The sequence below is a fragment of the Neopelma chrysocephalum genome, unplaced genomic scaffold (genome assembly GCF_003984885.1).
Source record: "Neopelma chrysocephalum unplaced genomic scaffold, ASM398488v2 Primary Assembly neopelma1_26, whole genome shotgun sequence".
In the NCBI taxonomy this organism is placed as follows: domain Eukaryota; kingdom Metazoa; phylum Chordata; class Aves; order Passeriformes; family Pipridae; genus Neopelma; species Neopelma chrysocephalum.
In genome coordinates this window covers 9,798,109-9,824,188 of record NW_020897695.1, presented here as the reverse complement: position 1 = coordinate 9,824,188, position 26,080 = coordinate 9,798,109, and the positions used below count along the sequence as shown (strand labels likewise).

Here is a 26,080-nt window from a genome sequence, read left to right as displayed (position 1 = left end):
TAAAACACAAATCTGAGACTTCTCCACTTTTGGGACAGATATTTTCTAAAAGCTTACCTGGAAGCCTGTACCCACTGGGTATTCTCCATATTAACATTTGCAAATGATGTTTGAGGTATTACAGTTCTTTTGAGGATAGAGAGATTTCTCTGAAAGGCAAACTAAGTCAGCTGTGAAACATTGCTCTGCCTCCTCCTTCAGCAGCTCTGCAGAACCTGGATGTCACACTGACAGGCAGCTGGTGAACTGCAGGCAGAAGGAATGGCCAGTTTTTAAGTTGCATAGGTTGCTGATTCTTGTATGCAAAAAGTGGGCACATGGAGGCACCTAGGGTCTAATATGAGGTTAAATCAAAGTCCTGACCTTGCCAGGCTTGCAGCAGAAGCAGGTAATTCGAGGGTTATTATCAAGAGGCTTTGCTCCAGGCACAGACTTACAGAGCAGCTGGGAGCAGATGAATCTTCCCCAGTGCAACACAGCATCAGGGCTGCGCAGGTTTACACCGTACCTCTTAAAAGAGATGGTAGAAACTGCTCAGAGAAACTGCTTCTCTGCCCAACCTACAAACCTTAAATAGACTCTGGAAAAAGCCACAGCCTCATGACCCCCTCTTGTGCAGACTGAATTAAAGATATCACTGAGGATGCTCTATTGGCAAAACTAAATGGCTATACTACATTTGAACAATGCAAAGAACTGATAAAAGGCACTGAACAGCTTTAAAACTATTCGAAGATGTCACCTTGTTCTCCACCTGAAGAAGGAGGCATTCAACCAGACCCTGTTCATTCCCTGTGACCCAAAAACCAGATGCAGGGCCACTAACTGAGCAAACCAAGCAGGAGAAGCAGGCAGCAAAGAGAATTTGGAGTGACTGAAGATCAGAATGGGTAGAGAGGTCATAAAATAAATAAGCAGATAAGGAGCCAGACGTGAAGCAGAGACGTCATGCAGAGCATCAAAATGAGCAATTGCCAGTGGGCAGCACATCCATCACAAAGACATAGTACATTGGAGGAATCCCACAGGTGACCAGGGGAAGCAGAAGAAGCCCTGCTCTGGTAGAGGACCTGCTATCGGGAAAGGGGCTGTCACTCCTCCCTCAGAAAACAGGAGGATAGGTGAGCATGAGCAGCCTCAGCCTGTTTCTGGGAGACAGTTAATTTGATGCTGCTCACAGCCTAACTGCAGCAAGAATGCAGAATTTCAAGTGTCAAGTAAGTAAATTTCTATTAAAGTAACTGCAATTATACACAGCCTGCACTCACTCCCACGGGAGGCTGTGGCAGGTTTGTGATGGACTTCACTGAGAGCAGAATTAGGATGATAATCGATACAAGCACAGCCATCATTTTGCATTTTCTTGTAGCTGCCAAAGCCTACAACAGTAAAAAGCAAAGGGCTTTTTGGATTACAGAGCAAAGGCCTGCAGAGATTTCAGCTACTCTCTGAATAATGGCATGTGATCAAGTCCTTTTGTGAACAAAAAAAAAAAAAGAGAATTTCCCATTACGTGCACGCAATTCCAATGCTGTGATAAGTTATTTGTTTCACCGCTAGTTAGATCACTGCACAGTGTTCAGTGGTACAGAAGGTTTTGGTCAATCAATGCATTTTTCATCTCTCATCTAAATACTGGTTTGTGCCTCAACTGTGTTAGCGACAAATGGATCTCTGGTCTAACAAAAGCAAAACTAATTTTAATGCTGTGAATAGCCCACTGTGCTCAAAAATTAACCACTTCCTTCAATTACACAAACAACCAGGTAGCCGAAAAAGTAATTCGATTTATTACAAGTTTGATTGCTTTTTTGGGGGGGGGAGGAAAGATAATAACAGAAAGAACAGTAGTTTGCTCATCCAAATGGCAGGGGGCCACAGAGGATTAATGGGAGGCAACCAGGGCTGCAGGTGGGTACCAAAGGTTGTTCCCTCGGTGCATCTGAAGCTGGTTTGGAAGAGAAAGGCTTGCTGAGCACCACTACCACAGAAAAGCTGAGGCTGTGAGACTAAAGCTGTGATTACACCGATGAGCAGCCAGTGTAAAACATAATCATACCTTCTCAGATAACTGCGGCGTATTCCACACTTCTGATCTGAAGATTATGAGGATAATTCCCATTTGACTGCTGTGCCTGGCTAACCTTAAGAAATAACAAGTTCTCTAAACAGAATTTATTTTCCAAGTAATTACCTTGACCTGCTTCAGGATGAGCCGGCGTTTGCCAGAGGGAGCAATACACAGGGCACACTTTGGCTTTCAGGTGGTCCAAGAGGAGCTGAAAGACCTTAAGGACCTTGAAATGGAGAACAGGCTCTATCCACCAGCAGGACATGCAGAGACTTGGCCACAAGCAGGGCTTAAATCCATTTTGCACAGTGCTGGAATTAGGAAAATACATGAACATGCAATAAGTGTCTCTTGTAGTGTCTATTGTAGAGACTGGCCAAGAGCAGGGGAAGACAGGGGAAAGATGGTAGAACAGTGGCAGAGAAAATCCCTACCTTAAGCTATCATCTGCAAAGTGTTCAAAAAGAAAAGAAAAGTAATGATGATGACACAAGACCTTAGGCTGGGGAATTAGCAGATTTTTAACTCTGCTGTATGTTGAAGCTCATGAGAGCTGCCAGCCTGCTCCCTGCTGCCCACTGGGTGCACATGGGTGAGAAATTAGGGACCCCCATGGTGTCAGTTCATGACCACAGGGAGTGGAAGACAGAAAAGAGGGATCTAGCTCCCTAGCTTCTTACCAGTCCCAAGGCAATCAGCCTGCTCTCTAACAAAGATAATCCTTTCACCAGGGGCAGGATTTCTGCAGTTTTCACAATATTTGGGTTCCCTCCATAGTCTTGGGGAGATCTAGCCTCCTCCTTTCTAAACTAACCTCTTCACTGCAGTTTGCTTCTCCATCAGGTGTAGAGCAAACTGTGGCTCCTTCCCCTGCACCCCTAGTTAAAGGGGCTCACTGCCCCCTCTGTGCCAGGGGGCAGAACAGGACGTGTCCTCCCTTGCTCCTGCACCTTTTGGAATTTCTCCTGGAAAGATGGAGATGAGCAGCAAGAGTTGTCCATGTTCACTTATTCTCTGACCCTGTGAAGATGCGACATTGAGATGCAGGGCTGAGACACTTCCAACTTGTCCTGAACTTTGTTCCTCTACCAAGAAAATGCCAGAGCCTACCAGCCACCTGGATGATAAAAGAAGAAGAAAATACTAAAGCAAAAATATTGTGGTCCTGAGCTAGCCAGAGCTAAGATTAGTGTGTGTGTGAAAAGAATCACAAGGTCAAAGCCGCTTGAAGCATGGTTGTTCTCTGTGGCTGGAAGCAGTCACATGGGTATGTGTGGTATATGGGGAGATAAGTAAACATCTTGCTGGCTGGAGAGCTCGGACCCAGGGTCGGTAGAGAGTCTGTATATAGGTATGGAGTAATAAAGTTACAAGAGAGTTCTTCCTGGACAAAAGTCTGTCCCACTTGAATTCATTCACCACAAATGGTGCAGAGTGAGGATCGTTTTTTTCAGAGCCTGGAAAGGTACACTTTTCTCCCCTCCCCATCTGCTTTCATGTGCATTCAGTCAGAAGGAAGGAAAGGATATAGCTGAAAAATGGTTGTACAGTTCTCTTAGTAGCAAGTCCTGCTTATATTCAAATTGATTGTTGGGATTAAAAGGGTTTCAATTCTCAGCACTTTCCTCTGTGTACACTCTCTTTTGACAATGTGATGTCCTATTGCAGTTATTTTGCAAATCTTTTTGCTCTCTGGGAGAGAGATGTGATGGGCAGATTTGGCTATTGGCTTGTGCCCTTAGACAGGGCACAGGGATAAGGGGTGTCATAGCTGATCTCTGCCTCCCACTGGTTGCCCTGCGGTCAGTTAAATTGATGTTTGCATTTTGTGTTATTCATTCACCATGCTATCAGCATAACTCAAGACAACATGGGTGACATTTATTGTGAGCTGGCCCTTTTTCATTAAGAATTGGCCTAAATCCACACACATTTAATGGTAATTGCTAGGCAGGCAGCACAGACCAAATACCTTTTATTTCAAATCCAAGACAAGTTGGTGCTGGCTGATAGTTTGTTGGCGCTTTCCTACATTAATTAAGTACCTCTCATCTAATATTACATGCGGTCTTTCTGAAAACCTCTAGTGAAAAGTCTATTTGTTAAAAGTGCCAGTTGAAGTCAAAACAACATCCAATATTGCAAATTAGGATTCCAGATTCCAGGATGAGATCTATTAGTCTTTCCCTGTTTAACTAATTAAAAACACGGAGGGACAAAATTTGTTTTGTCATTCTTCCACCCATAGGAGTCCTTACAGTAGCTAAGAAAAGAAAACAAAATTCCTTTCATTTATCTTAAGATATCGGCTGGCTTACCCATCTGTGAGCAAAGAATGTTTTTGCTTAGCTTGCTTAACTAAATGAATCTTAGTTCACTTGCTTGCAGCTGAAGACAAATTAGGCTGATTATACACGAAAGGGCATACACTACATCTAGGAATTAAACTGCGACTGGGTATTTAGGATGAATGAAATGAATTGGCAGCAACAACTTTGCATTGCTCTGAAAAATCAGCAATCCCCTTCTCTTACAATCTTTTTAAAGTACTTTCAAAATAATCCTCTGTGTTATTCTTGTGTGGAAGTTGCTGTCTTGCAAGTATGGATTTTTAAAGAAACAAAAAATCCCCCTGCAAACTTTTTCCCCCTTTGGTACGGGAAGCATTACCAAGCTCAGCAGCTTGCTGTGGTGCTGCCCTTCCTACTCAGCAGAGGAATTCCTGCCACGCCACGTTGCCAGGCTGCTCCACGTACAGATTGCAAAGACAAGCAACAGCATCGCATCCTCCAGCAGTTTCATTTCCCGTACCTCTTGTACTCCACAGGACACTGCAGAAAGTACACCCTCTCTGCTGCAAGTGCTTGACAGGTGGTATTTCACATTCACCGCTCTTGCTGGTGTGGGGAATACGCTGAAATACTGAGTTCTTCACGTGTCGATGGTTTTCAGTAATTAGCATATTTCAGCCCAAATCACAAACATCCTCCCTGGAAAAGAATGATAATTGGTGACAAAATCCATGGCATGCAGTTACATCAAATGCAAATTTGGGCTAATAAGATAGATGCTGGGCTGCACTAGGAGAATAAAATGCACCACTGTTAGCAAAAGTAATTTTTGCTAACATTTTGGGCATAATGATTTTTGAAAGGACATTTCTAATTTTAGTTTATGTGATAGAAATGGGGATTTGAAATACACAGATTTTAAAAAAGTCTTTTAGGACTGTTCTTATGGCATACCACTGACCATCCCCTGTATGACTGCTTCTCAGTATGACCATGAAAGATCAATAAATCTCAAACAAACCGGAGATTTAGATGCCCAGTTCCTATCTGAAACACACATCCTCATTTGTGCTATTCCAGATTGCTGAGATGCATTAATTCCAGTTTTATGCTCCCTCCCCTCACTATGGATATAAAAGAGAGGTGGGAGACTGTTTCTGGTTTTTTGAGCCAACACAGGTTTAGGTTCATACTCCCTTGCAATGGTGGTTTTGCAGCTTCCTAAGCCAAGCATGGATTCAGGAACGTTTGATCCTGTGATTGGTGTCTTCAGGGAAAAGAAAATCAATCCCTCTAGCAAAAGAAAACATACATTTCTTGAATGGTAGATGTTGCCCATATATTGAAATCAGATGAAAGCTGAAAGGTAAATATTTGTGCCCAGACAGGACAAACCTCTGTTTTGAAAACAACAGACACCTCCTGAAACAAGGCTTGAACTGGCCAGAACCCTGATGAGGAAATTCCCAGGGAAGTATCTCTAAACAAAGAATTCTGTTAAGGTGTTTGGAGCTTGTTGACCAGAAGCCCTCCCACATTATGATCACCCTAAGTCTTGAGGGGCAACTCATCTTGTATTTGCAGCTACACGTAGCTTCTCATCCATTTGGCATTGCATGCAGATACTCTGCTGCTTCTCAGGTGCACATGGGAACTGAAAGACAGAAATCCTGCAGTTGTTTTACCCACTATGACACAGGTAGTCCAAGAAAGCAAATACCAAACCCAGGTCCTGGGGTCTCAGCTCACGACTTCAGCCAAAGCTTCCTTTTCTTCCCATCACTTGTTTCCAAAATCTGATTGTTCTTTCCATCTGTACTTGCTTTCCTGCAGCGTGGTCATCCTCTCTCCCTGCCGACCCCTGCCTGTACTCCCGTGACCATCTTCCCTCCCCAGCGAGCGCTGACTGAGTCACTATGGGTGTGATACCTAATGCCTCCAACACCTGCTATGTTTTCTACATGCTGTTTTAGCAGCATGGAGAGTCATGGTAGGCTGACTCGCTGTCTTTCCATTTCAGCCGCTTTAACACATATTCAGGCTCTGGAGAAGCAATGGAGCACTTTCCAGACCACAGGCACAAAAATACCCAGAACTACTGCAGCAACTGCAGACCCAGCTACTCCCTGTTGACTGAAATGTGATTCTCATCTCAGTAAGAAATCAGAATGAAAGTTTTCTTTCAAAGACTTTCTGACTACAAAAACATGGGAAGCAAATACAAGTCAAATCCCCAGACTGAGATAACATAGTCAATACAAGGCAGGATATGGCTTTTGGTCTGAACAGGATGCCATCTTATTAAATGCTGATAGGTGCTTATGAATATAAGTTAGCAGTTTACTTTTATCTAATGGTTTTGTTTTCCTCAGAAATGACAGGCTCCTGTTTTAGTATATAAATGTGGTCTTGATGTATTGATGGAACCAAGAACTTATCAATCACAGGGAAAACAAGACAAACAATCATAATATTGGGGGTTTTGTAACACAATTGTTGAGCTTGCATGATATAAGCACCATAGTGAAATGATTAACTACACAGAGGAGTGCACATCCAGCTTGCTTTTGAAAAATCCCATTCCAAACATACACACACACATATTTCTATAACAGCCATATAAATAGACACTCAGTCATATCCTAACTTACAAAACATACACTACTGGCAATCAGAATGATAAACCCTTTGTCTAACACTGAACAGCTTTGTCTCTTCCTTCACTACAATTCTCTACCATGTTGAAAACAATTCTGCATGTACTGCTGAATGCAGGCTCTGAAGTCTGAAGACTGTTAGATCACCATGCTCTACAATTACTGAATGCCAGATTAAAATGTACACAGGCACCATATTACTCCATTATCAGGAGAGCACAAATACGTCTTCTTTCAGTTATTATTTATACAGTTTTAAGAAGCTGAATTTCTTTCTGGAAAAGACTGTTTGAGAATTTCCATCTTTATAATATAGCAATGTTACAGGTATCTAAAGGAAAAAAAACCCTACAAATACAGCAATTTGTTTTATACAAATATTGTATATAATTATTAGCTTTTTAAAAATTAGGGAAAAAGTTACACCTGTCAGAGAGGTGAACAATTTGTAAAATAACAGTGCTTTTCTTGTTGTCACGAAAGATGAAATTTAATTTACATTTTACATTACTGCTGAAATACATTTACTGTAAATACAACAAAAATGCCCTTAGCAATGTTAATATGTTAATGGCTTGCTCTGACAGCCATCAGTAACTGATCCTCACAATGACTTCATGTGGCACAGAAAGCTGCAACATCCCCAGAAGTCTACATGCAGGGAAATCTTAAAAAGCAGTCACACAGGGAGATAAACCAGGACCAAAACAAAAGTAACCCCAGTAGTTCCATTTCTTTTTTAGTCCTAGAGGCATGCCAGTCCGCTCATCTGCAGCATCAACGTTTCTGTGCAAAGTCATGTCAGTGAGAGCCTGGCAGCTCAGGGAGCTGATGCTCCTGGGGCTCAGCACGTGTCAGGAAATTCCTCCTCTTTTCCACTGGCTGGGCTGCAGTGGCTGCACTCGCAGTGGGAGAAGCTCAGAGAGCAGAGGAGGGAGATGTGGTGCAAGGACCTGGGGAGGTGGGAAGCACCTGGAAATAACCCAAGCCACACTGGCCTTCTGCTTTACAGTGTTTGCAGGAGTTTCTGTGGGGAAAATCCAACCTACAGACAAGCCAGGGAGCGGCTGTTTTCTATAATGTGCAAAATCAGGCTACATGGCATACATGTAAAATGAAACCTGCCCAGTCGTGATGGAATTGCAGTCTCAATTCAGCTGCATCATTTTCCATTGCTGCTGTATGAAGAATAGCATTTAAAACCTGACATCAGCCCTTTTAGTCATACAGGGCTTCCCCAGATAGATGACTAAGCAATTGCCCAGGTAAGAGGTTTAATGAGTACTTTGAAGGCTATTTTGTCTAGTAAAGCCCCCTGTGCATATATATGGGCTGTGGCCAGAATTTTAAGTGATTCTTAAAAGGCTAGTTGTTAATAATCTAAGAGGTCTCATACAGGGTCTTCCTCTCTAGTACAAAACCCAGAGGGATTTATAAATTAAATATTTTTTAAAAGGTTGGGAACTGTGGAATTGGCATCCCTGAGATGTGCTGACAAACAGCAGGGGAGGTCAGTGCCATCAGCCAGACAGACTGGCTGCACCCACTGCTTTCACCATCCCAACCAGTGGATAACTGGGAGGCTTCCCTAAGGCTCATGGAGACACCAGCACGTGCAATGAACAGAAGAAGAACAGAACTTGGGCTTATTTTGACTAAAATTTACCTGCACAATGTACATCAGACATGAAGAGACACCAAACCCCTCTCGAGCCCAGCGTCTGTGTGTCCCTAACACAGAGCACACACAACTTTGCCAACGTGTGAGCCACATCCGACAGCCAGTAAAAGCCCATCACAAAGAACAGCAAGCCCTCCTGGAAACTTTTCCCAGGATAAAACTGTTTCCTCCACTTTCGTTTCCTACTTTTCCTCAATGCTTTTTGGGTTTGTGCACACTGATATTTCCCAGTTCTGTGTGAAACTGGAGATGAATGCTAGGTCTCTTCCACAGAAGCAGGAAAGCACAGACTGCTCACAACACTCATGACCAAATTTGCAGACTCATTCCTTTCCCAAAGAATCTAAAATACTGGGTTGCTAATTCCAATCTACCCAGCAAATCCTCCATCCAGGATTTCCTGGAAATTATCAAGCTATTTAGGATATCCGGCAACCCTCTTTTCTGGGAGGTTCAAAAGCTAGAAAAATAAATGTGTCAAAAGAGGATTTTAAAGGAATAATCAAGGTACCAGGAAGCATGAGCCAAAAATGGAGGCTGTACCCACTATCCTCTAATATTTTCTATTTCCTATTATCAAAAGATCAAGTTCTTAAGCCTGCTAAATTCCGATGGCTAGGAAAACCTGAGCTCAAACAGAAGCTGCTAAAGAGAGGCATTTCCTAAAGCTGCTTTAGCAGGTGTTTCCTGCTGAAATGGGGTGGGTCAAGAATGGAAATCTCATTTGGAAAGTTTCTAACCCCGGGGATAATATTCAGTGGTGCTGCCATTCTCACTGCCATCTGCACTAGAAAGTGGTTCAGACTGAACTAGATAGCACTCGATCCCACTGAGTGAGCCCAATTGTTTGCATTCTTGCACAAATGTGTGAATGGCAGCCTTCCGGCGAAGCAAATGCTGGGTCTGCTCCCTTCAAAGGCTTTGCCAGTGATCCTTGCCCTGCTGGCTTCATCCTTAATTGGCCTACACGGTGGGGAGCAATTAAAAATAAATGGTAGCTTGCTGCGCTGCTGTAAGGGGAAGTTTTGAGACTCCAGGCATGAGCGCAGCTACCTTAGTTCATGGCGTATGCCATGCACAGGGAATGGCATGAGGGAAAGGGGAAAGACCTAGCTCTTCTGAGTGTGTGCCAGTGAAAAATAAAATTACACTAAAATCTGCAATAAATCAGAATTAGCCTTACAATTAAAGTTTTGATTGTCTGCGTCAGGACCACACTTTCCCTGCTGTTTCTGTGAAGTGTGGGAACGGTATTTCCTATTATGCCAGTAGTCTAGAAATGGGATTTTTCATACCATCTTCACAAAACAGTATGGCCCCCTTCCATACAATTTCAATTGAGAGAGCCGAGTGGCTCTTATCTGCTTCGAAAAAATGAGGTTTCTTCAAATGAAACATCCAATACCAGAAGCTGTAAAGCTAGTCTTTAATGAAAGACAACTAATCTCAAAGAAAAGCAGTGTCCCATAACTGTGTCATCAGGCTCTCTAAAACTTGAATCATAGGAGGGAAATTTTGAACTGGCAATTAGCTTGCCATAATCATCTGTATCAAGCAATGAAGTTTCTCAGATAATTTCCTACTACTTGTTAATGAAAGTCTGCTATAAGGATGAAATTTATGGAATTAAAACTTGAATTAAAAATACAGACTTTTGCTACACAGCAACCCATATTTCCATAACATTCAGAAATGGATTAAAGCACAAAAAAAGGAGGAGCTGAGAGTCACTTGATTTTCCTTTATTGCCTGAAGATATTTGACACTGCAGGTGGTCAGCTTCACCCAGTAACTAACCGGGGAACTCGTGTCAGCAACAGCCACTCTATAAACATGGCATGTATGCCGTTTCACGATGACAGGGTTGCACATCATTTTTTGCATCTTGCAGCTTTATACAAAGCATCTCAGTGCTTCCTATATCAGAAATGTGTGGTACCATCAGGGATATCTCTTCATTTCATGGTGGAATAAAAAGGGATGAAGTCCGCACTAGGAAAATCTCCAGGACATCCTTTTCTCTTATCTCTCTTTGTTGATACTAAATTGAGGCTAACAAAAGGCTTTACTCAGTTGATATCCTGAACAATCTGTGATGCAGTTTTTAAGAGCTTAGAATCTCTGTAAAAAAGCTACCATTCTTTTTAAGCAGATTCCGTGAGCATGGAATAGAGCTAGTGTAGGACACACACTTTTTGTTGCACTCATTTTTATGCCCAGTGTTTACAAAGAAAATCTAGACATACCTCTAAAGATCATTTCTTCCATAGCTAACATGTCTCCAACACAGATGCTGGATTGGGACAGAAAGGTTTATTGATTACGGTGGGAAGGGCTGGGACTAGATGATCTTTAAGGCCCATTCGAACACCTTAACACTCTAAATTCTATGATTCTATATTCCAGTCCAGTTCAACCTCTGTGATTAAAGAGAACTCCCTACTCACAGGAAGAGACTTACAAGAAGTAGTACAGACACATTTTTTTGCAGTAAATTTCATCTTTGGGGAAAACAGGTTATATAAATTGGATCTCTGCATAGAAATATCTTGTGCTGCAATGTAGCAAACCATCTGAATTGCATTGATAACATACGATTTACTCAACTGCTGAACCGGGACACATATGCAAGCCTATACATATGGTACATTGTTTGTAGGCATCCTTAAAATTCACCTTCTCCAAACCTGCAAAATATCAACAGCAGCAGGATGCTGTGGGGGCGGCAGAGACACTTTTTATGTTCCCTCCGTAGAGGGCTAGAGAAGATAATGTAATTTCTAATTCTTCAACAAAGAAACGTCACTCATTCAAGGCACTTTCCTTTTAGTCCATTAATTTGTGATACAGCTTTTAAAAGAGAAAAAGTTTGAAATTATGCAAATCTCTCTAAACCGGTTCTGAGCACAGAAACAGTGAGGGGCCAGTTGCTTAGTGATAATCACAAAGGCAAGGAAGAAAATGCTGCAAGCTCTGCTATATCTGTGCAGTCAACATGATGAAAAGGCCATGGCCTTGCAAGGGAAACAACTGAAGCAACTGAGCTGCTTTGTTTTGTTGCTTATGAAGATTTCTTATATGCTCGTTCTACTTGATTACATTCCACATTGATAACCAGGTCTTCTGACTCCAGGGTTAAAAAATTACTACTAAATAACACTAGGGGTTTTAATATATTGTTACTATGATCTTTGTAACAAGGTCTTTAAAAATCAGGTGGTATTTCAAAGCACAGGGTAATCCACAGCATTTTGCGTAAACTTTTTGTTCCTCCCCCATACTTACAACACAGGATTTAAACACTACGAAACATGTTTAGATTTCACAGAATATTCTGAGTTGGAAGGAACTTACAAGGATCATCAAGTCGCATAAAAGACACCAGCGATATGAAAGCTGCCCTAAAAAGTTTGACTGCTCAGACTATTAGACAAACTCTGTGAAAAGAATTTAATATTAAAAAGTTACTATTTCTAGGGCTGGTCTTATCAACCATGAGGTCACTTATGGGGTCCCTTCCCCACTGCGCAGGAACCTTGGCCCCCTATTAGGCACTACATGGGTCACGGGCAACTGGTCATATTGTAGGAGGACATCAAAATAATTTCTGACTGCTGCCATTGTCTTCCTGTTCAACAAACACAACCCAGAGCTTAATGAAAGCTCACATTTTTTAGTCTCAATTTCTGAGTACAGTGCTTGTATGTGATTTTTATAAAACAAATATGAAAATTGCAGTTTTGCTTACTTTACTGCTAAATGCTTTTCACATCTACAAATCACTCCAAAATGGCAGAGTATGAAGTGAGTTGAAGAATTTTTTTTATTTTCTTTACCAAAAGGCTTTACAATTCTTTAATCAAGAATGAAATAGGAGCACTGCCCTGGCCCATCTGAGAGGACTAATGAAATGAGAGTGCGCATCCTTTCTAGCCCCAGAAGTATGCTGTATATTTATACAAATTATGCAAACCTTGAGGGAATACAATACAAAGCCCGTAGTGCAAGTGAACTAAAAGACTAACACAAATACAACAAAACACCACAAGGGGAAATTCAGATTGTGCAGCACCTATGCACGTGTGTAAACAGGCCTCTTCCACATTGCATGATGGCAATTTCCAGTGTCCTCAGAGTCCCCTTCCCTCAATAAATGTTGCATCTCAAGTTGCATCTCACAGAGTGCTGGAGAAGGGCTGGTACCTGGACGAGGAGCTGTCAGTCCTGGACACATCTCTCGCTCATGGCCACCAGCGCAGCACCATCTGCTGGGAACATACACACTTTGGATAAATCTTTCCAGCACCAGCGTTTGTCACCACCTGTCCTCCTAAACACATGACACCCAGAAAATTTCCAGCCCTCTGCTTTTAAGCCCTTTTTTTCAGCAAAGATGACATGATTAACCACCACAAGCTAATCAGACTGCTAATTGAGCAATTGGCAGCTTGGAAGACTTGGCATAAAGCACAATATAGCACACAGAAAGTTTGCATTTTAAGGTCCTATTCAAGAAGTCATTTCAACACAGTGGTATCTCATGTGCACAGGTTAACTTCATGGGCAGACATTTTCAAGAGATTGTTACAGGTCAATGATGCTAAAATGAAGCCAGGAACCTGAGGCAGGGCCCCTTGGACTGAGCAATGTTTTTCAGTGTTCAACCCTTCCAAGGAGACTAGTTTCAGACATCCAAAAGTAAGACAGAAAAGGCAAGGATTAATTTAGAAGAAGGTGCTGCTAGGTGAGAGATCTAAGCTAGTGAGAATAGCACTAGCTGTGTTGTTGTGCCAGTGTTAAATCTGCGGAAGAATTAGTCACATTTCCACAGTCAAAACTAAGCTTCATTATAAAGTAGCACATCAACATCTTTATTAGCTATGAAAAACACCATGCACCCTCCCAACATTAACAACAAGAGCCAGCTGGAAAATTTTGGCAGGTTTTTTTTTTATTTTTCTCTCAGAATTTTTTTTCGTCTCAGAAAAACATCCATTGGAGGGGTCTGAACCTTTGGTGGAAATCAGAAAGATTCTACCCTGAAAGGGTACTCCAGGACACAATTTCTGCAACCTCAGAAGGGCTGGTTAGGCCCTTCTGGTTAGGGCAACACACTGAGACAACTATACTGCTGCTGCTGCAGGAAACACCTCAATTTGTCCTTCCTCTGGGATCTTCTCACCCCATTCCATTATGTGGCACAGGCAGGACCAGAAAGACATTACTGAAAAATGTCCAAACTTGTTGCTTACAGAAAGAAATACTCTATTCAGTGAAGGTTTCATGGGTTTGGGGTCAGGCATTTTTGGCAAAACCTAAATTCTTAGATCTCCTTCAAAAGGAAAACAAAACCTTTGAAAACAAAGGATCCCTTAGTATGATGTATCTTAGAGTGAGTTGAACTACATTATATTATCTTAAGGTATAAACTTTACACTGAGTAAAAGATATAGCAAAAACGCCCAGCAATTCCCAACGGAGTGGTAGGCATTATTTGGTGTCAACTAACCAGTTATACATGCTGTAAAGTGATTAAAGATGACAGAATATATCACAGTTAGAGACCAGATGCACTTAGGAGACCCAATTGGAGAGCCAATTCATCTAGTTTCTTAAAGAAACTCTTCCACTCCTATTGTACAGACAAGTCTGCTTGTGTGTTCAGACTTTCAGCAAGAACTAACTTTCTATTCCCTAAGAATACCACCATAGATTAACAATCAAGAAAGGGCCATCCATTATGTTTTTCAGATAAATGCTTCCTGTTTATCAATGTATCAAAGTATGACTAGGTTTTCATCACTATCTGGCTACAACTTTGCAAATTCACTACACTGACATGTCATTTGCTCCATGATGGAATTTGCAAGCAAGGCAGCCATTCATTCCGGAAAAATCCAATCTACTACCCACAACCTATATTTCTCCTAAAACATTTTATGATTCTGGAAAAACAATTCATATCATGAAAATTTTATAAAATAGCAAGGAAAATTGAGCATAAAAATCTATATAAATACCCAGCTGTAACAACCTCTGGCATTTTAATTCAACATAATTTAATTTCCTTCTCATAAAAATGGTTTTATTTCACAAAAGGTACATTTTAACACAGGGATTGCTATAATTTGAATATTCTGAATGACAGTCCTGATTAATTCTTTTTTCCAACTACTTTTAGCAACAAAAAATGAACAGGAGGGAAGGTCACTGAGACCAGCAGTGTTCCTGAATCCAGCTGGAGACTGCTAGCAGCAGCTATTTACAGCTTGAGTAGACAAATCCACAAGCCCCAAATATTTTTCAAGTGCTAAATCAATTAGTCAATATTTAAAGGCCATGTATAATAAAATTCTTTGTTCAGTTGCCCCTGCAAATGTTACTGCTGTTATCTCACATGTACAGGGCACAGTGGCAACTTCCAGGCTCCATCAGCTGATGTCTCACTCTGGTTCCCTGACCCAAAAGCCTGAAATTTAAATGGTGAGTCTTCCCGAAAGGATATGAGAAGTTTTCTGGGAGGGGATAATAAAAATGTTTAGGTTTTGCATCCTAGTGAATACTATTGCAGCGGATATAATTCCTTTTCAGAACAGTACCTCTCAATCTCCACTTGACTAATGAGGCATGTTGGTTTAGCTTGGTTTTTATAGCAAAAATAGACTATATACTATAGCCTTTTTATAGGCTATGTACTAATTCATATTATATAGCTTGAAGCCTTCATGCATGGTGGAACAGCAAGCAGAAGGAACAGAAGTGGCAGTCTCCTCACAGAGCATGCCAAGATTTCTCTTTCCAAGTCTCCTGCTTCTCCTGTTTCTTTTCCTTCTCCCAAAATGCAGGGGCTTGTACATGTGTGAAGTCTGACTGTGATGACAGAGCACAAACTCCAGCTCATGGGGTCAACACATGCTGGTCAGCAAAGTTTGCTGTCACCCTGAAAGAGAACAACAGATACAAAATCCGAGGTGAGTGTTCCAGCATACTGGTTCTGGCATGGAGGGATTTGTTGTTCTCATTCACATTGGGGTATGCCCTTAGCATCCACTCACACATAAAAGACATAGATGTCAGAGAAATCTGGCCATTGATTTCCAACAGCTTTCAGGCCATCTTTCAATCCTTACATCACCCATTCAAAACAAAGAGTTGGATAAAACATCACCTAAGGCTTCAAAGCCTGAGGCCACTGCTCTGCAAAGTGAGAGCAGAGCTTCCTAGCAAGCCCCCAGCCCAGTAGTGGACGGCTGTGCCTGCCAGAACCAGGTGCCAGAGGGTCCTGCATAATTTTTATATTTTAGCAACATTTGTGTTGGGTTTTGTCCTGCTAATAACATCCAGTTGAATCCAAACAAAACTGACAGTCTCTGCCTAGCATTCCCTGCTCAAGACTGCTGGGGACAAAAGGGGTACCACTGGGGTGCAAGAGTTTTTTACTAAGAGATCAGGCAGTGACTTGTACAGGACCATTTCATTGCTTGTTCTCTGGAGTTAAGCTATACCAAGAAAATCCATTGCAGAGCTCTACTCAACTCCATGTGTAGCCTCCCGGCAGTGCAGTACGTCCAGTGCACCAACAAATTCCAAAGTGAATGTAAGGACTCAATGCAGCCTCTGAACCCCCCATAATAACCTCCTTCCCATCCCACTCCACACAAAATATTTATTTGGGGAAAGAGAATAGGACGATGAGGGTATTGGAAAACAGGTCTCTGGAAAAGCAGCAACAAAATTAAATGCTGCACATAGTTCTTGACTTTTTTAATGAGGCAGCAATGTGTTTATTTATCTTTCTGTTTTAACAGATACCACCTATAGAGTAAGGGAACATATTTTATTCACAGAAGCCTGTAACTACACCAAAGGAAAGATGTTAGTTAAAAATATCCAAACAGATTCCTGATTAGAAATAATTATTTGTCTTTGGTTATAACTTTTAATTTCCTCAGCAGCCAGGAACAAAAAGCTAACAGCCCTCAGGAAGACCACAATGCAGATTTATGTGACAAACATAGATGTGTAAATGTTATGGGATGGTGGAGAAAAGACAAGGTATCAAGTGTATCCTGCGGCACAGGAAAAGGTTTCAGTTCAGCATGTGCCTAGCCCCAATCATCTTGAATCCCTGAAGGCATCATTCTTAGCCCACATAAGGCAACTGACTGATTTCACTTGTCTCTTTTCAGACTGTTGAGCATACAAAATGAATACAAATTATTACCTGTCTGTTTTCAAGGTTCAAAACAGAATAGGAAACTCAAACACAAGGTGCAAAGATAAATAACAATTTGCATATGCACAAGAGCAACTTATATACTTTTAATGTAAATAAATATATTGTTTACATTTATTTATAATTTCATTACCCAGCATTAACTATATATATAAATGATTTTTCTGTAAATTCACATGGACCAAGGAAGAGGCTCATTTATTGGAACACTCCTGAAAAATCATTCAGATGCACCACATATGGAAACATATTATTCCACCTCAGAAAGTGTTCATGTCTTCATGTCTTCACCATGTCATCTCATCTTCTTGAGATGGCTCATTCAGTTGTTGTCAGCTGATTGACCTGGGGATCAGGAATATAACTACTCACTTTAGAATTCTACCAATGTAATAGTAATAATATTATTATTATTTGGTATTATGCAAAAACTACAGTAGAATCATTACTAATAATGAGGTTTCAGAGCTGTCGTGTTACATTATTAAAGGATGTTTTCCCTATATGGTGTCAAAGGAATTGTTCTAGAAAGCGACAAGGCTGAAGGGTAGTCCAGCAAATAATTCCTCCTTTAACAGTGAAACATCTAATTTCTTCAGTAATTACATATTTGTCTACACCAACAGGTACTGAGACATTCTGCATTCTGATCAGCTCTCCTCAGTCACGGAGTTGTTGTTTGTGGGAAAATTACTCCAGAAATAACACTTTCCATAATTACTTACGTTCTCAGTCTGACCCACCAAATGACATCCAAGCTGAAGAGTGGACGCTCTTGCAGTTAACACAGTATGGAACCTGGGGCATCACAAAGACATCAACAATCCTCATGCTGATTAGAAAAATATTTATCTAGGTGAAGAGATGAAAAAGAAATTATCTGTCCCCAAATGCTGGCTAAGCAGCAGGGCATACAGACAGGGAGCATTTAGATTTCAAATAAACCTGTCTTCTCATACACAGAATGCAAATAACTAAGATATCACTTGGAGGTTATGACCCAGACACTCAGCCCATCAAAGTATGAAGATATGCAAGTGAAGACAATATTAACCCAATAATGTATGCTGAATGCAACTCCCTGCTAAATGGGTGCCTTGCTTTGACTTAGCATCAATGAATTTTACCTCTAACCCTCACTAAAGCACCTAATATGTCCCTGGTTTATCTGAAGATAATTTTCTGCTGTTTTCAAATAGCATAACTAATTACAAATGAAAAAGTAAGAAGATGAATGCAAAAGTAAGTAAATCTCTGTTCTCCTCTCCTCTTTCCTACACAGCAAGATGTTGCACACATGAACCAATAATGTCAGCTTTCATGCAATTATTCCCATAGATTATCCTGGATATGCTGGTGGGAAAATGTTCAGTGTTAAAGAAAGCAAACATTTTAAAAGGGTTGTGTGCTGCTTTGGTTAGAGGAAGCTTTATAGTCAGTGCATTGTGCGATACAGTCAGCATGGCTGAAACAATTACGTTTCATCAACTGTAAAAGGTACTTTCATTGCTAAAGAGTAACACAGTCTCAAAAAAAAAAGTAAGCAACAGATATTTCCTAGAGATCTGGAGCTCTAAAAAACACAGAGGAACTGTAAATACGCTCCTCAGGTTCAAAACTACATATACCAACTATATAACATATTAAGGGATGTGAGCTGATGCTTATGGATGAATCATTCAAGGAAGAAAAGACACAGCAAGTTATTCTGAGGCTCTATACTTGTCAGCCACCCTGGCACTATTAAGCAGAGAGAGATGGAAAGCCTTAATGGATGACCATAGCACAAGAAATTGAACCTAGGAGCCAGTCACTGTTCAATGCCCAACAGCAAGATTAATTAGGACTCAGATTTGGGTTCCAGTTTGCGATTGATCACTGTCACCATTCAAAGTTCAGGCTGTCTTTACTTTTCCTAGGAGTACTGCTGAAGATGATCCCCCACTGTTTCTTCAGTCAGTCTGAATCACAGAAAAGTTTCCTATGACTGTGTTTAGTCTTCACCACTCCTTTCTTTTTTTAAGAGTGATTTTCTGAAGCCATTTTATTGTTCTGTTTTCTAGCAATGTTTTCACTGATTATCTACTGGTTTATCGCATTCTATCTATGCCTTACTGCACCCCTACCATTACTATTTCTATGCCTTTTCTAGCTCTGATTAACTCAACTTTCATTTCCTTTTTCCCTTTCTTTTTTAACTTTCTGATCTAGAAATCACACTTCATAAGCTTTTTTGGCAGGAGGATGGAGGCGTCATGTACTTGCTGGTGTGCAGATGCTTTCCTCTATGTCCCACATCTTTTTCATCCAGCCACCAAAAGAAGTTGATTCTAAAGGCAGATTTAGTGGTAGGTACATGGTTATGTATTATCTAGTTAAAGCAAACATGTTTTATTTAGAGAATTTTAAAATAAATTCAGACTGAAAACGTAGTTCTCTATTTGACTAGTTGATCCTCTACTGCATCTCTCTCCTGCATTTGTATTTTTTGAATCTCTAATTCCAGCTAGCTAGTTAGTTTATTTCTTAGACTTATAGCAGTGGAAATTTTAAAAAGAGCCATGAATGGAAAGGAATAAAACAGAATACAAACCTTACACAGGAGCTGCCTTGTGGAACCTTAAAACCGATTAGTGCCACTTTCTGTAAGGTTCAGATCAAATGTGATTATCTGGAAAGTCAGTCTTCCAGAATAAATGTCAAGCAGCATGATTACCAAAAAAAAGGCAAGTGGTATGGATGACTTTCAAGCCTTGTAAAGCTCAGTGTGAGAGGTCCTTATCCCTTCTATGACTATCCTTTGACAGAAACCAAAGGAGCACAACAATTGCCAGTGGAAATTGATTCCATACAATCAATAATTTTGATTTTCTTGCTGCCACAATTCAGTAGTAAATTAGGAATCAGAGGATCTATCAAGAAATGCCAGATGGTTCATTACGAAATACAGCAGCTGTCCTTTTTCCTCCAGTGACTCATTTTAAACTGGTGGAAAATGAAGTTACTTTAATCTGCCCTGTACAGCTCTATAATAAAAACAGACACCAAAACAAAGGTTGAGATATCCAGCTACTCACTGGATTCAGGTGAATCCAGTCTACCATCATGATGCCACGCAGCGTAATCACTCAGCCGTTTCACAAAACAGATCGTGTATTTCCACCGAGGTACCTCTGCTCTCAGCACTGTACTGGCCCTTGTCCAGCAGAGCTCATAGTGTCAGGGCAGACAAGCAGACAGCTGTCAGTATAAACTGGATCAACACTACACAGGTGAGCTACCGAGGACATGAATCGAACATGCACATTGCACCTCAAGCCCAACATGGGTAGTTTGCACGATTCTCATTAGATGCCATATCAAAGGTGGCTCCTGCCTTAAGTCCTCAGAGTGAAAACCCAAGGCAGCTTTAGAAGGATATACATGAATGGCTTGAGAAAAAAAAAACACTTCTTACTTTAACAGATTAGCAATACACCTATTTCCAAAACACTCGTGTATTTAAATGGAAAGCAGAGGATAAAGCAGTTACTTAAAAATCATATCAATGTTTACTATCTTTGGATTCTACCTTTGCAAACCTAATAGCTCAGAACTGTTAATAAATAAATCCTTGGGGTTAAAATAGGATAGGTTCTTAAATACACTGGACTAAAACTCTTTCCTTTTTCAATTTAGTTGTATTACTTAAGGGCTTAATTTGGTGTGTTTTAAGAATGTAACAGATCAGGAATATTCTTCAGAGCTCAGTCTCAGTTATTACAGCACAGCCAAACTCTTTTCACTAAGGTTTGCTAGAGATAACAAATCTATCCCTCAGCCAAGCATGAAGATGCAAGCAGTATAAAAATAAGTGGTCCGGGGGGACATTTTTCACATTGCCTCACAAAAAATGCCCAGTTCATTTTTGAGTTAATTCTTTCCAGTTCCCTAGCTAAAAAAGACAACTTAATTCCTGTTGCTAGGTGAGTATATTAGCAAAGTCTAAAATAGAGCCTAACAAAAAAATTATATGATTTGCTCACCTATGTAGTTGGATTATATGTTTATAAATTTCGATCTTTTGAAAACTTTTGGAAGATTACTCAAATGTATCATTGTCAGATCTGCAGCCTCAATTTCTCCACTCTAGCAATGTAAATTATATTGGTTCAGGAGTTAAGTGCACACACTCCTCTGAGAAAAAAAAAATAAAATTTTATGGACTTTATATAAATGTAGTCACACAAGTTCCTTTTTCCTGCTTGGAAATTGCCAGGCACCTCTGAGTGTACTGGTTATTCTGGGCAAAAAATGTTTTAGGGACTAGGATTCCTTTTTTACTTTCAGACACTCAGTACTTCATCTTTCTATTACTGTCTTTAAGTGTCTATGATGAACAAGAAATCACTGAAACTAAGCAATAGATCAGCAAAAGTTGAATCAGTTCTAAAACTTAGATATGGCATTTAGATGTTGACATACAGGACTACAAAACTCAAGAGAAATAAGCTTTTATCTTTATTTCTAAACAATATATAATTTTAAAATAAAGTTTAAACATTTCCTTGTAGTATTATTAATTCAAATGTGGTTGGAATGTGAAAATAACCCATTTTTTTCCTTATGCTGTTTATTTTTTAAAGTTATTTCCACTTTAATAACCTACAGTTTTAATAAACATTTGACACAGAACTTCTTTAAATGTCTACATATTAAAAATCTCTCTTCTTTCAAGTATTCTTAAAAGATGGTTAAATTGATCCACTTTGCAAGACTATGTTTATACTACCTCTTTTTAGCCGTATTGTAAACTGAATGCAATCTGTTTTTTAACATAATCCACAGCTGCTTCAAAGTGTCCTTTCTGAAGCTCTAGCCCTTTTTCCAAAGGATTTTAATCCAGAATGTCTTTAATTAGTATTCATGTCAAGTAAATTTTATTCATTTTATGAAAATCTGGTTTGAGTAGAGTTTTCATCATTGTAAATAACTGAATATATATTAAACTCTTAAAAATTATACTGGAGAGCAGTAAAATCATTTATATGCCATTCTTCCAGATTTTCTTTACTACTGCTTTTCAGCATATCTTTTTCTTCCTCATCTCGCTATAAAGCTTAAAAGACTCTATTACACACTGGAGAAGGCTAAATGGTTAAGTTTTGTCAGAGCTGAATGTCATATGTAATACTGGCTTTGCAGAATACTGACGATAAATGCTGTTAAGTCCCTTTTATTGGGTCCTTTCTGCCCCAAGGACCAGAAGCACGATACAGAGCCAATGGAGAAACTGTCTAAGACATCTGTATTTTCTGCTTTGATTAGTTTTAGTTAACCACTCGCTGACTTATTTGTTGTACTTAAGTATGTGCATGTTAAGAAGATGGTAAGCAAACAAAAGTTAACAATGTCCCAGCCTGTCTGTTCTTTCTTCACCTATGAAGAGCTTTTACCAAAAATCCAAAGTTACCTGTCTTTATTTGTACTGAGGTGTATTATCTCTACCTCTAGATGGAGAAGCAGAGATAAAGTTACATGGGCTGAAGTCACCGAATGAGCCAATGCCAATTAGTAAAATATGCCCTTTCAACTACTGTTTTACATCCACTGTACTGCATTTCCAGAAAGCTGTGACACAGGTCTCAAAGGAGGATGCATTAAATGTGAACACCAGAAAGTACTAAGTCAGAGTGAAATGAATTTGAATAAGGCACTTGATCCCTCAGAGACCACTTGTGAACAGAAAGGGACTGCTTGTAGGACACGGTCATTTACCAACCATGTGCAATTTTGCTAATTGTATTGTTGGCATTAGAATATCACCTTATTAAGTTTAATAACTTGTGATTTTCATAGCACCTACATAGCACCTGCTCAGACTGAATCTTTGTACAACATTGGTTTTGTAAGCTAATTTCTATATGTTTACATTATCACACGGTGGATGGTCCTGAAGTTTTAGTATTCTCCACCACCTGTGTGGAAACTATCACCACACTCAAAGCCCAAACATTGACTTTTATTGTTTTCTGACTATATAATCTGTTTGAGTGATGTTTTCCATAACATTAGCCCTGAGAATCTGTGTTATTTTAAATACAAAGTTGATGTCCTCAGTACAAGAGACACTGGAGCTCCCGAAGCAGGTCCAGCAGAGGGCTACAAAGATGATTAAGAGACCAGAGCATCTGTCTTAGGGGGAAACGCTGAGGGAGCTGCGCTTCTTCAGCCTTCAGAGAGGGGACATCATCAAAGTTTGTAAGTATCTAAAGAAGGGGTGCCAAGAAGATGGAGCCAAGCTCTTAGTGGTGCCAAGCAATAGGACAAGAAGCAACTCGCAGAAACTGATGCACAGAAGTTCCACCTGAATATGAAGAAGAATTTCTTTACTGCGCAGGTGCACTGAAAGAGATTGCCCAGAGAGCAATCCCACTGGAGATATTAAGGAACACAATGTTGCTTGAGCAGGCAGGTTGGACCAGATGACCCACTGTGGTCCCTTCCAACCTGACCCGTTCTGTGATTCCGTGCAACAAGCACATGACCCCTCAGCGTTGGAGTTGGAGGGTTCCTGAAGCATTGTGCATGAGGCAGATAATACTGCTTCACTGAGGTGGACGGAACACCTGAAGGAACGGGCCAGCCTGGGTATTTTCCTACGCGACTCGCACCTCGGGGCGAGCTGGGCGTTTGGTCGCACGGTGTGGCAGTTCCACACAGAACCCCGTTACCTTGGGCGCCCCATGAGCCACGGCTGCGGCCGGGCCCGGCAGCTTCGCACGGGGCTTCGGGCAACATGGGAGCAGCACTACGGCGGTGCACCCAAACCACAACACCACCGCCTGGCCCAGCGTCGCAGACGCCAAATCCCCGCGGTGCGGAAGAGCCGCTCTTGCCATCCCCATGCTGAGCCCCGCCCCGGTGGTGGGGGTTAGGCGTGAGGCGGCACTGCTGACTCTGCGGGAGGGCGAGCGCTGCCGGGACGGGGCTTCTGTCAGGTTCTGGACGGCTCCGCGCCTCGCCCCGCCGCCTCGCCCTTACGCCGCTACTGCCATTACCCGCCGCGGCGGCAGCTCGGCCCTGCGGGCGGGCAGGCGGCGCTTGGAGGAGGCGTCAAGAAACGGATCGGTGGACGAGGGTAGAGGGTGAGAGGGCGTCGCGGGTGGCTGCGGTCAGCGGCTGCCTTGAGTCTGGGGAGGCGCGGGGCTTCTTCCTCCACCGCCCTGCTCTGTGAGGGGTTGTTGCGGGCTCGGGGTGGGGAGGCTGTCGGGAGGGGCTCGCCTGTGGCCGTGGCCTTTTCCTGAGCGGCCTGGGTTTTCTGTCAGCCAGGGCCCCCTCGGGTGACCCGGGAGGCCTGAGAGGGGTTGTGCTCCTCTCCGAGGTGGGCCTGTGCCCGCTGCGGGTGCCGGGCTTTCACTGGGGTGCACCTGCGAGCGGGTTTTGTGGGTTCTGCTGCTGTCTTTGCGCCCCCGAGATGCCGCGGTTGAGGTCAGGGAAAATGGTATCAGCCAGCGAGGTGGGGCCGTTTGGCTGGGAAGGCGCCGGCCCCGGCTCCCAGGATGCAGCGTGTGAGCCAGGGAGAAAGCTCGTAACTATGCGGAGTCCTCGCCTGGCGCGGAAGAGAAAACCAGAGCAGCCCTTACCTACCTGCGTGCAACCTGCCAGGCTCGCCAGCGCTTCCTTTGGGCAGTTTGCTCCTCTTTGGCCCGTGCAGAAGGAGCAAGGCGAGGAATTCCCAGGTAAAAAACCCAGGGGGATACAGCACAGGGGGGCTGCCAGAAGCAGCAGCGGTGTAGCTCCGCCAATTTCAGACACAGCCGAGAGTGAAGATCGGCAGGCAGCAGGTACGGGTGCAGCAGTAGGCTGTGAAGAGACTGTAAGGAGAGGAACAGGGCAAAGTCAACAGCTGTTTTTCTCAGGAACTACTTTGCAGAATAAGTTCTCAGAAGGGATTGAGAGGAAAGAACATTGCTCAGACCACGTGGACCTCTCAGTTTTCCAAGAGGATTCAAGGAGCTCAGAAAAAGACGGCAAATACGGCTGTATGGAAATAAAATTACAAATTCCATCCTCAGAGGAGGAAATTGAGAGCGCAGAGAGACATGGCATTTCCTGTCTTCCAGAATCAGAAAGGGTGCAACGCAGAAAGGTCACATGGAGTACTGAAATGAAATGCACTGACTCAGTAATGATGCAGAATATGCAAATCCCTGATCTTAGGGAGAATTTGGGGGGTCAGGAAGCCATGACTGAAACAAAACGTCAGGAAGAGATTGATATACCAGAGAAGATGAATGGGTGTCCTTTAGTTGGATCAAGACAGCTAGGGATGCAGGAGAAAGAAAGGAAATGCTTGAGCAAGAAAGGTGGGGTATCATTGATGAAACCAAAACTATACAGTCCCAGAAAGAAAGGTAGTTCTGTCTTGCTAGAACTGCATGCACAGTGTCCAGAGTCCAGGAAAGGAGCTCTGAATATGAGGAAGAGGGATAGAAATGCACTGGTACAGGGTGTAGATGGACAAGAACCACCAAGAAGACGAAAGACATACAAACGTTGCATGAAAGAAGAGTGGCAGAGCTCAGTCCCTCAGAAAGGAGCAGATAGCCCAGGGGAAAATGGTAAGCACTTGGAGAGCCCCATTGTAGAAGTACAGGTGCAGAATTTGGGCTCCCAGGACAAGGGACCAGTGCTGCAGTATGACCCCTTTAAAAACTGGCTGCTAACTTAGTTGAAGCGTAGAGATAAGAGCTAGGGTGTGCTTTAAAGTACTGTGAATAGAAGTCTTGGAAGAAAACAGATTTTTAGAAAGAGGAAAGGCTTTTCTTGAAGGAGAAGCAGCCTTTAACACAAAGAAGAGGAGACCAGTTGCCTTTTGGGGAGGTATCAGGAGGGAGGAAGGGTGAGGGGGAGAGAGAAGGGGTATTGGCAGCAACAGGCCCTGGATAAGGAGTACTGGAATTTGCTTCTCTCAAAAGCGGTCTGCCCATTCCTTCAGAGAAGGTCAGGCACAAGCAGGAAAGGAGGCAGTAGTTTCAGGAAAGCCAAAATAAGAGTCAATTCTTCATTCATCTGTATATTGTCCATTTATTTTTGAATATATATCATGCTGTCTTGTTTCAGTGCCTGCCTTTACAGGATGCTGGGGTTTTTTTCCAAAAC

At 41.9% G+C, this 26,080-nt stretch overlaps 1 protein-coding gene and 1 long non-coding RNA gene across 7 annotated transcripts in view; one reads left to right on the top strand and one right to left on the bottom strand.

Moving 5' to 3' along the window:
* Positions 1-17,201: 17,201 nt before the first annotated feature.
* On the bottom strand, positions 17,202-24,785 carry LOC113963924. Its single transcript, XR_003533008.1, has 3 exons — positions 24,562-24,785; positions 17,662-17,734; positions 17,202-17,281 (listed from the first exon to the last, which is right to left on the bottom strand). It is a non-coding gene; the product is annotated as an uncharacterized LOC113963924 (long non-coding RNA).
* The window catches only part of TOPAZ1 (testis and ovary specific PAZ domain containing 1), a 40,509-nt gene continuing 38,601 nt past the window's right edge, over positions 24,173-26,080 (top strand). For 4 of the 6 annotated variants that reach the window (XM_027675471.1, XM_027675473.1, XM_027675472.1 and 1 more), the window contains exon 1: positions 24,173-25,539. In XM_027675471.1, coding sequence (XP_027531272.1) covers positions 24,393-25,539 — 1,147 coding nt within the window. In that variant the 5' untranslated portion in view covers positions 24,173-24,392. The remainder of the gene's footprint in view (positions 25,540-26,080) is intronic. The other 2 variants (XM_027675470.1, XM_027675474.1) reach the window with 1 other exon arrangement.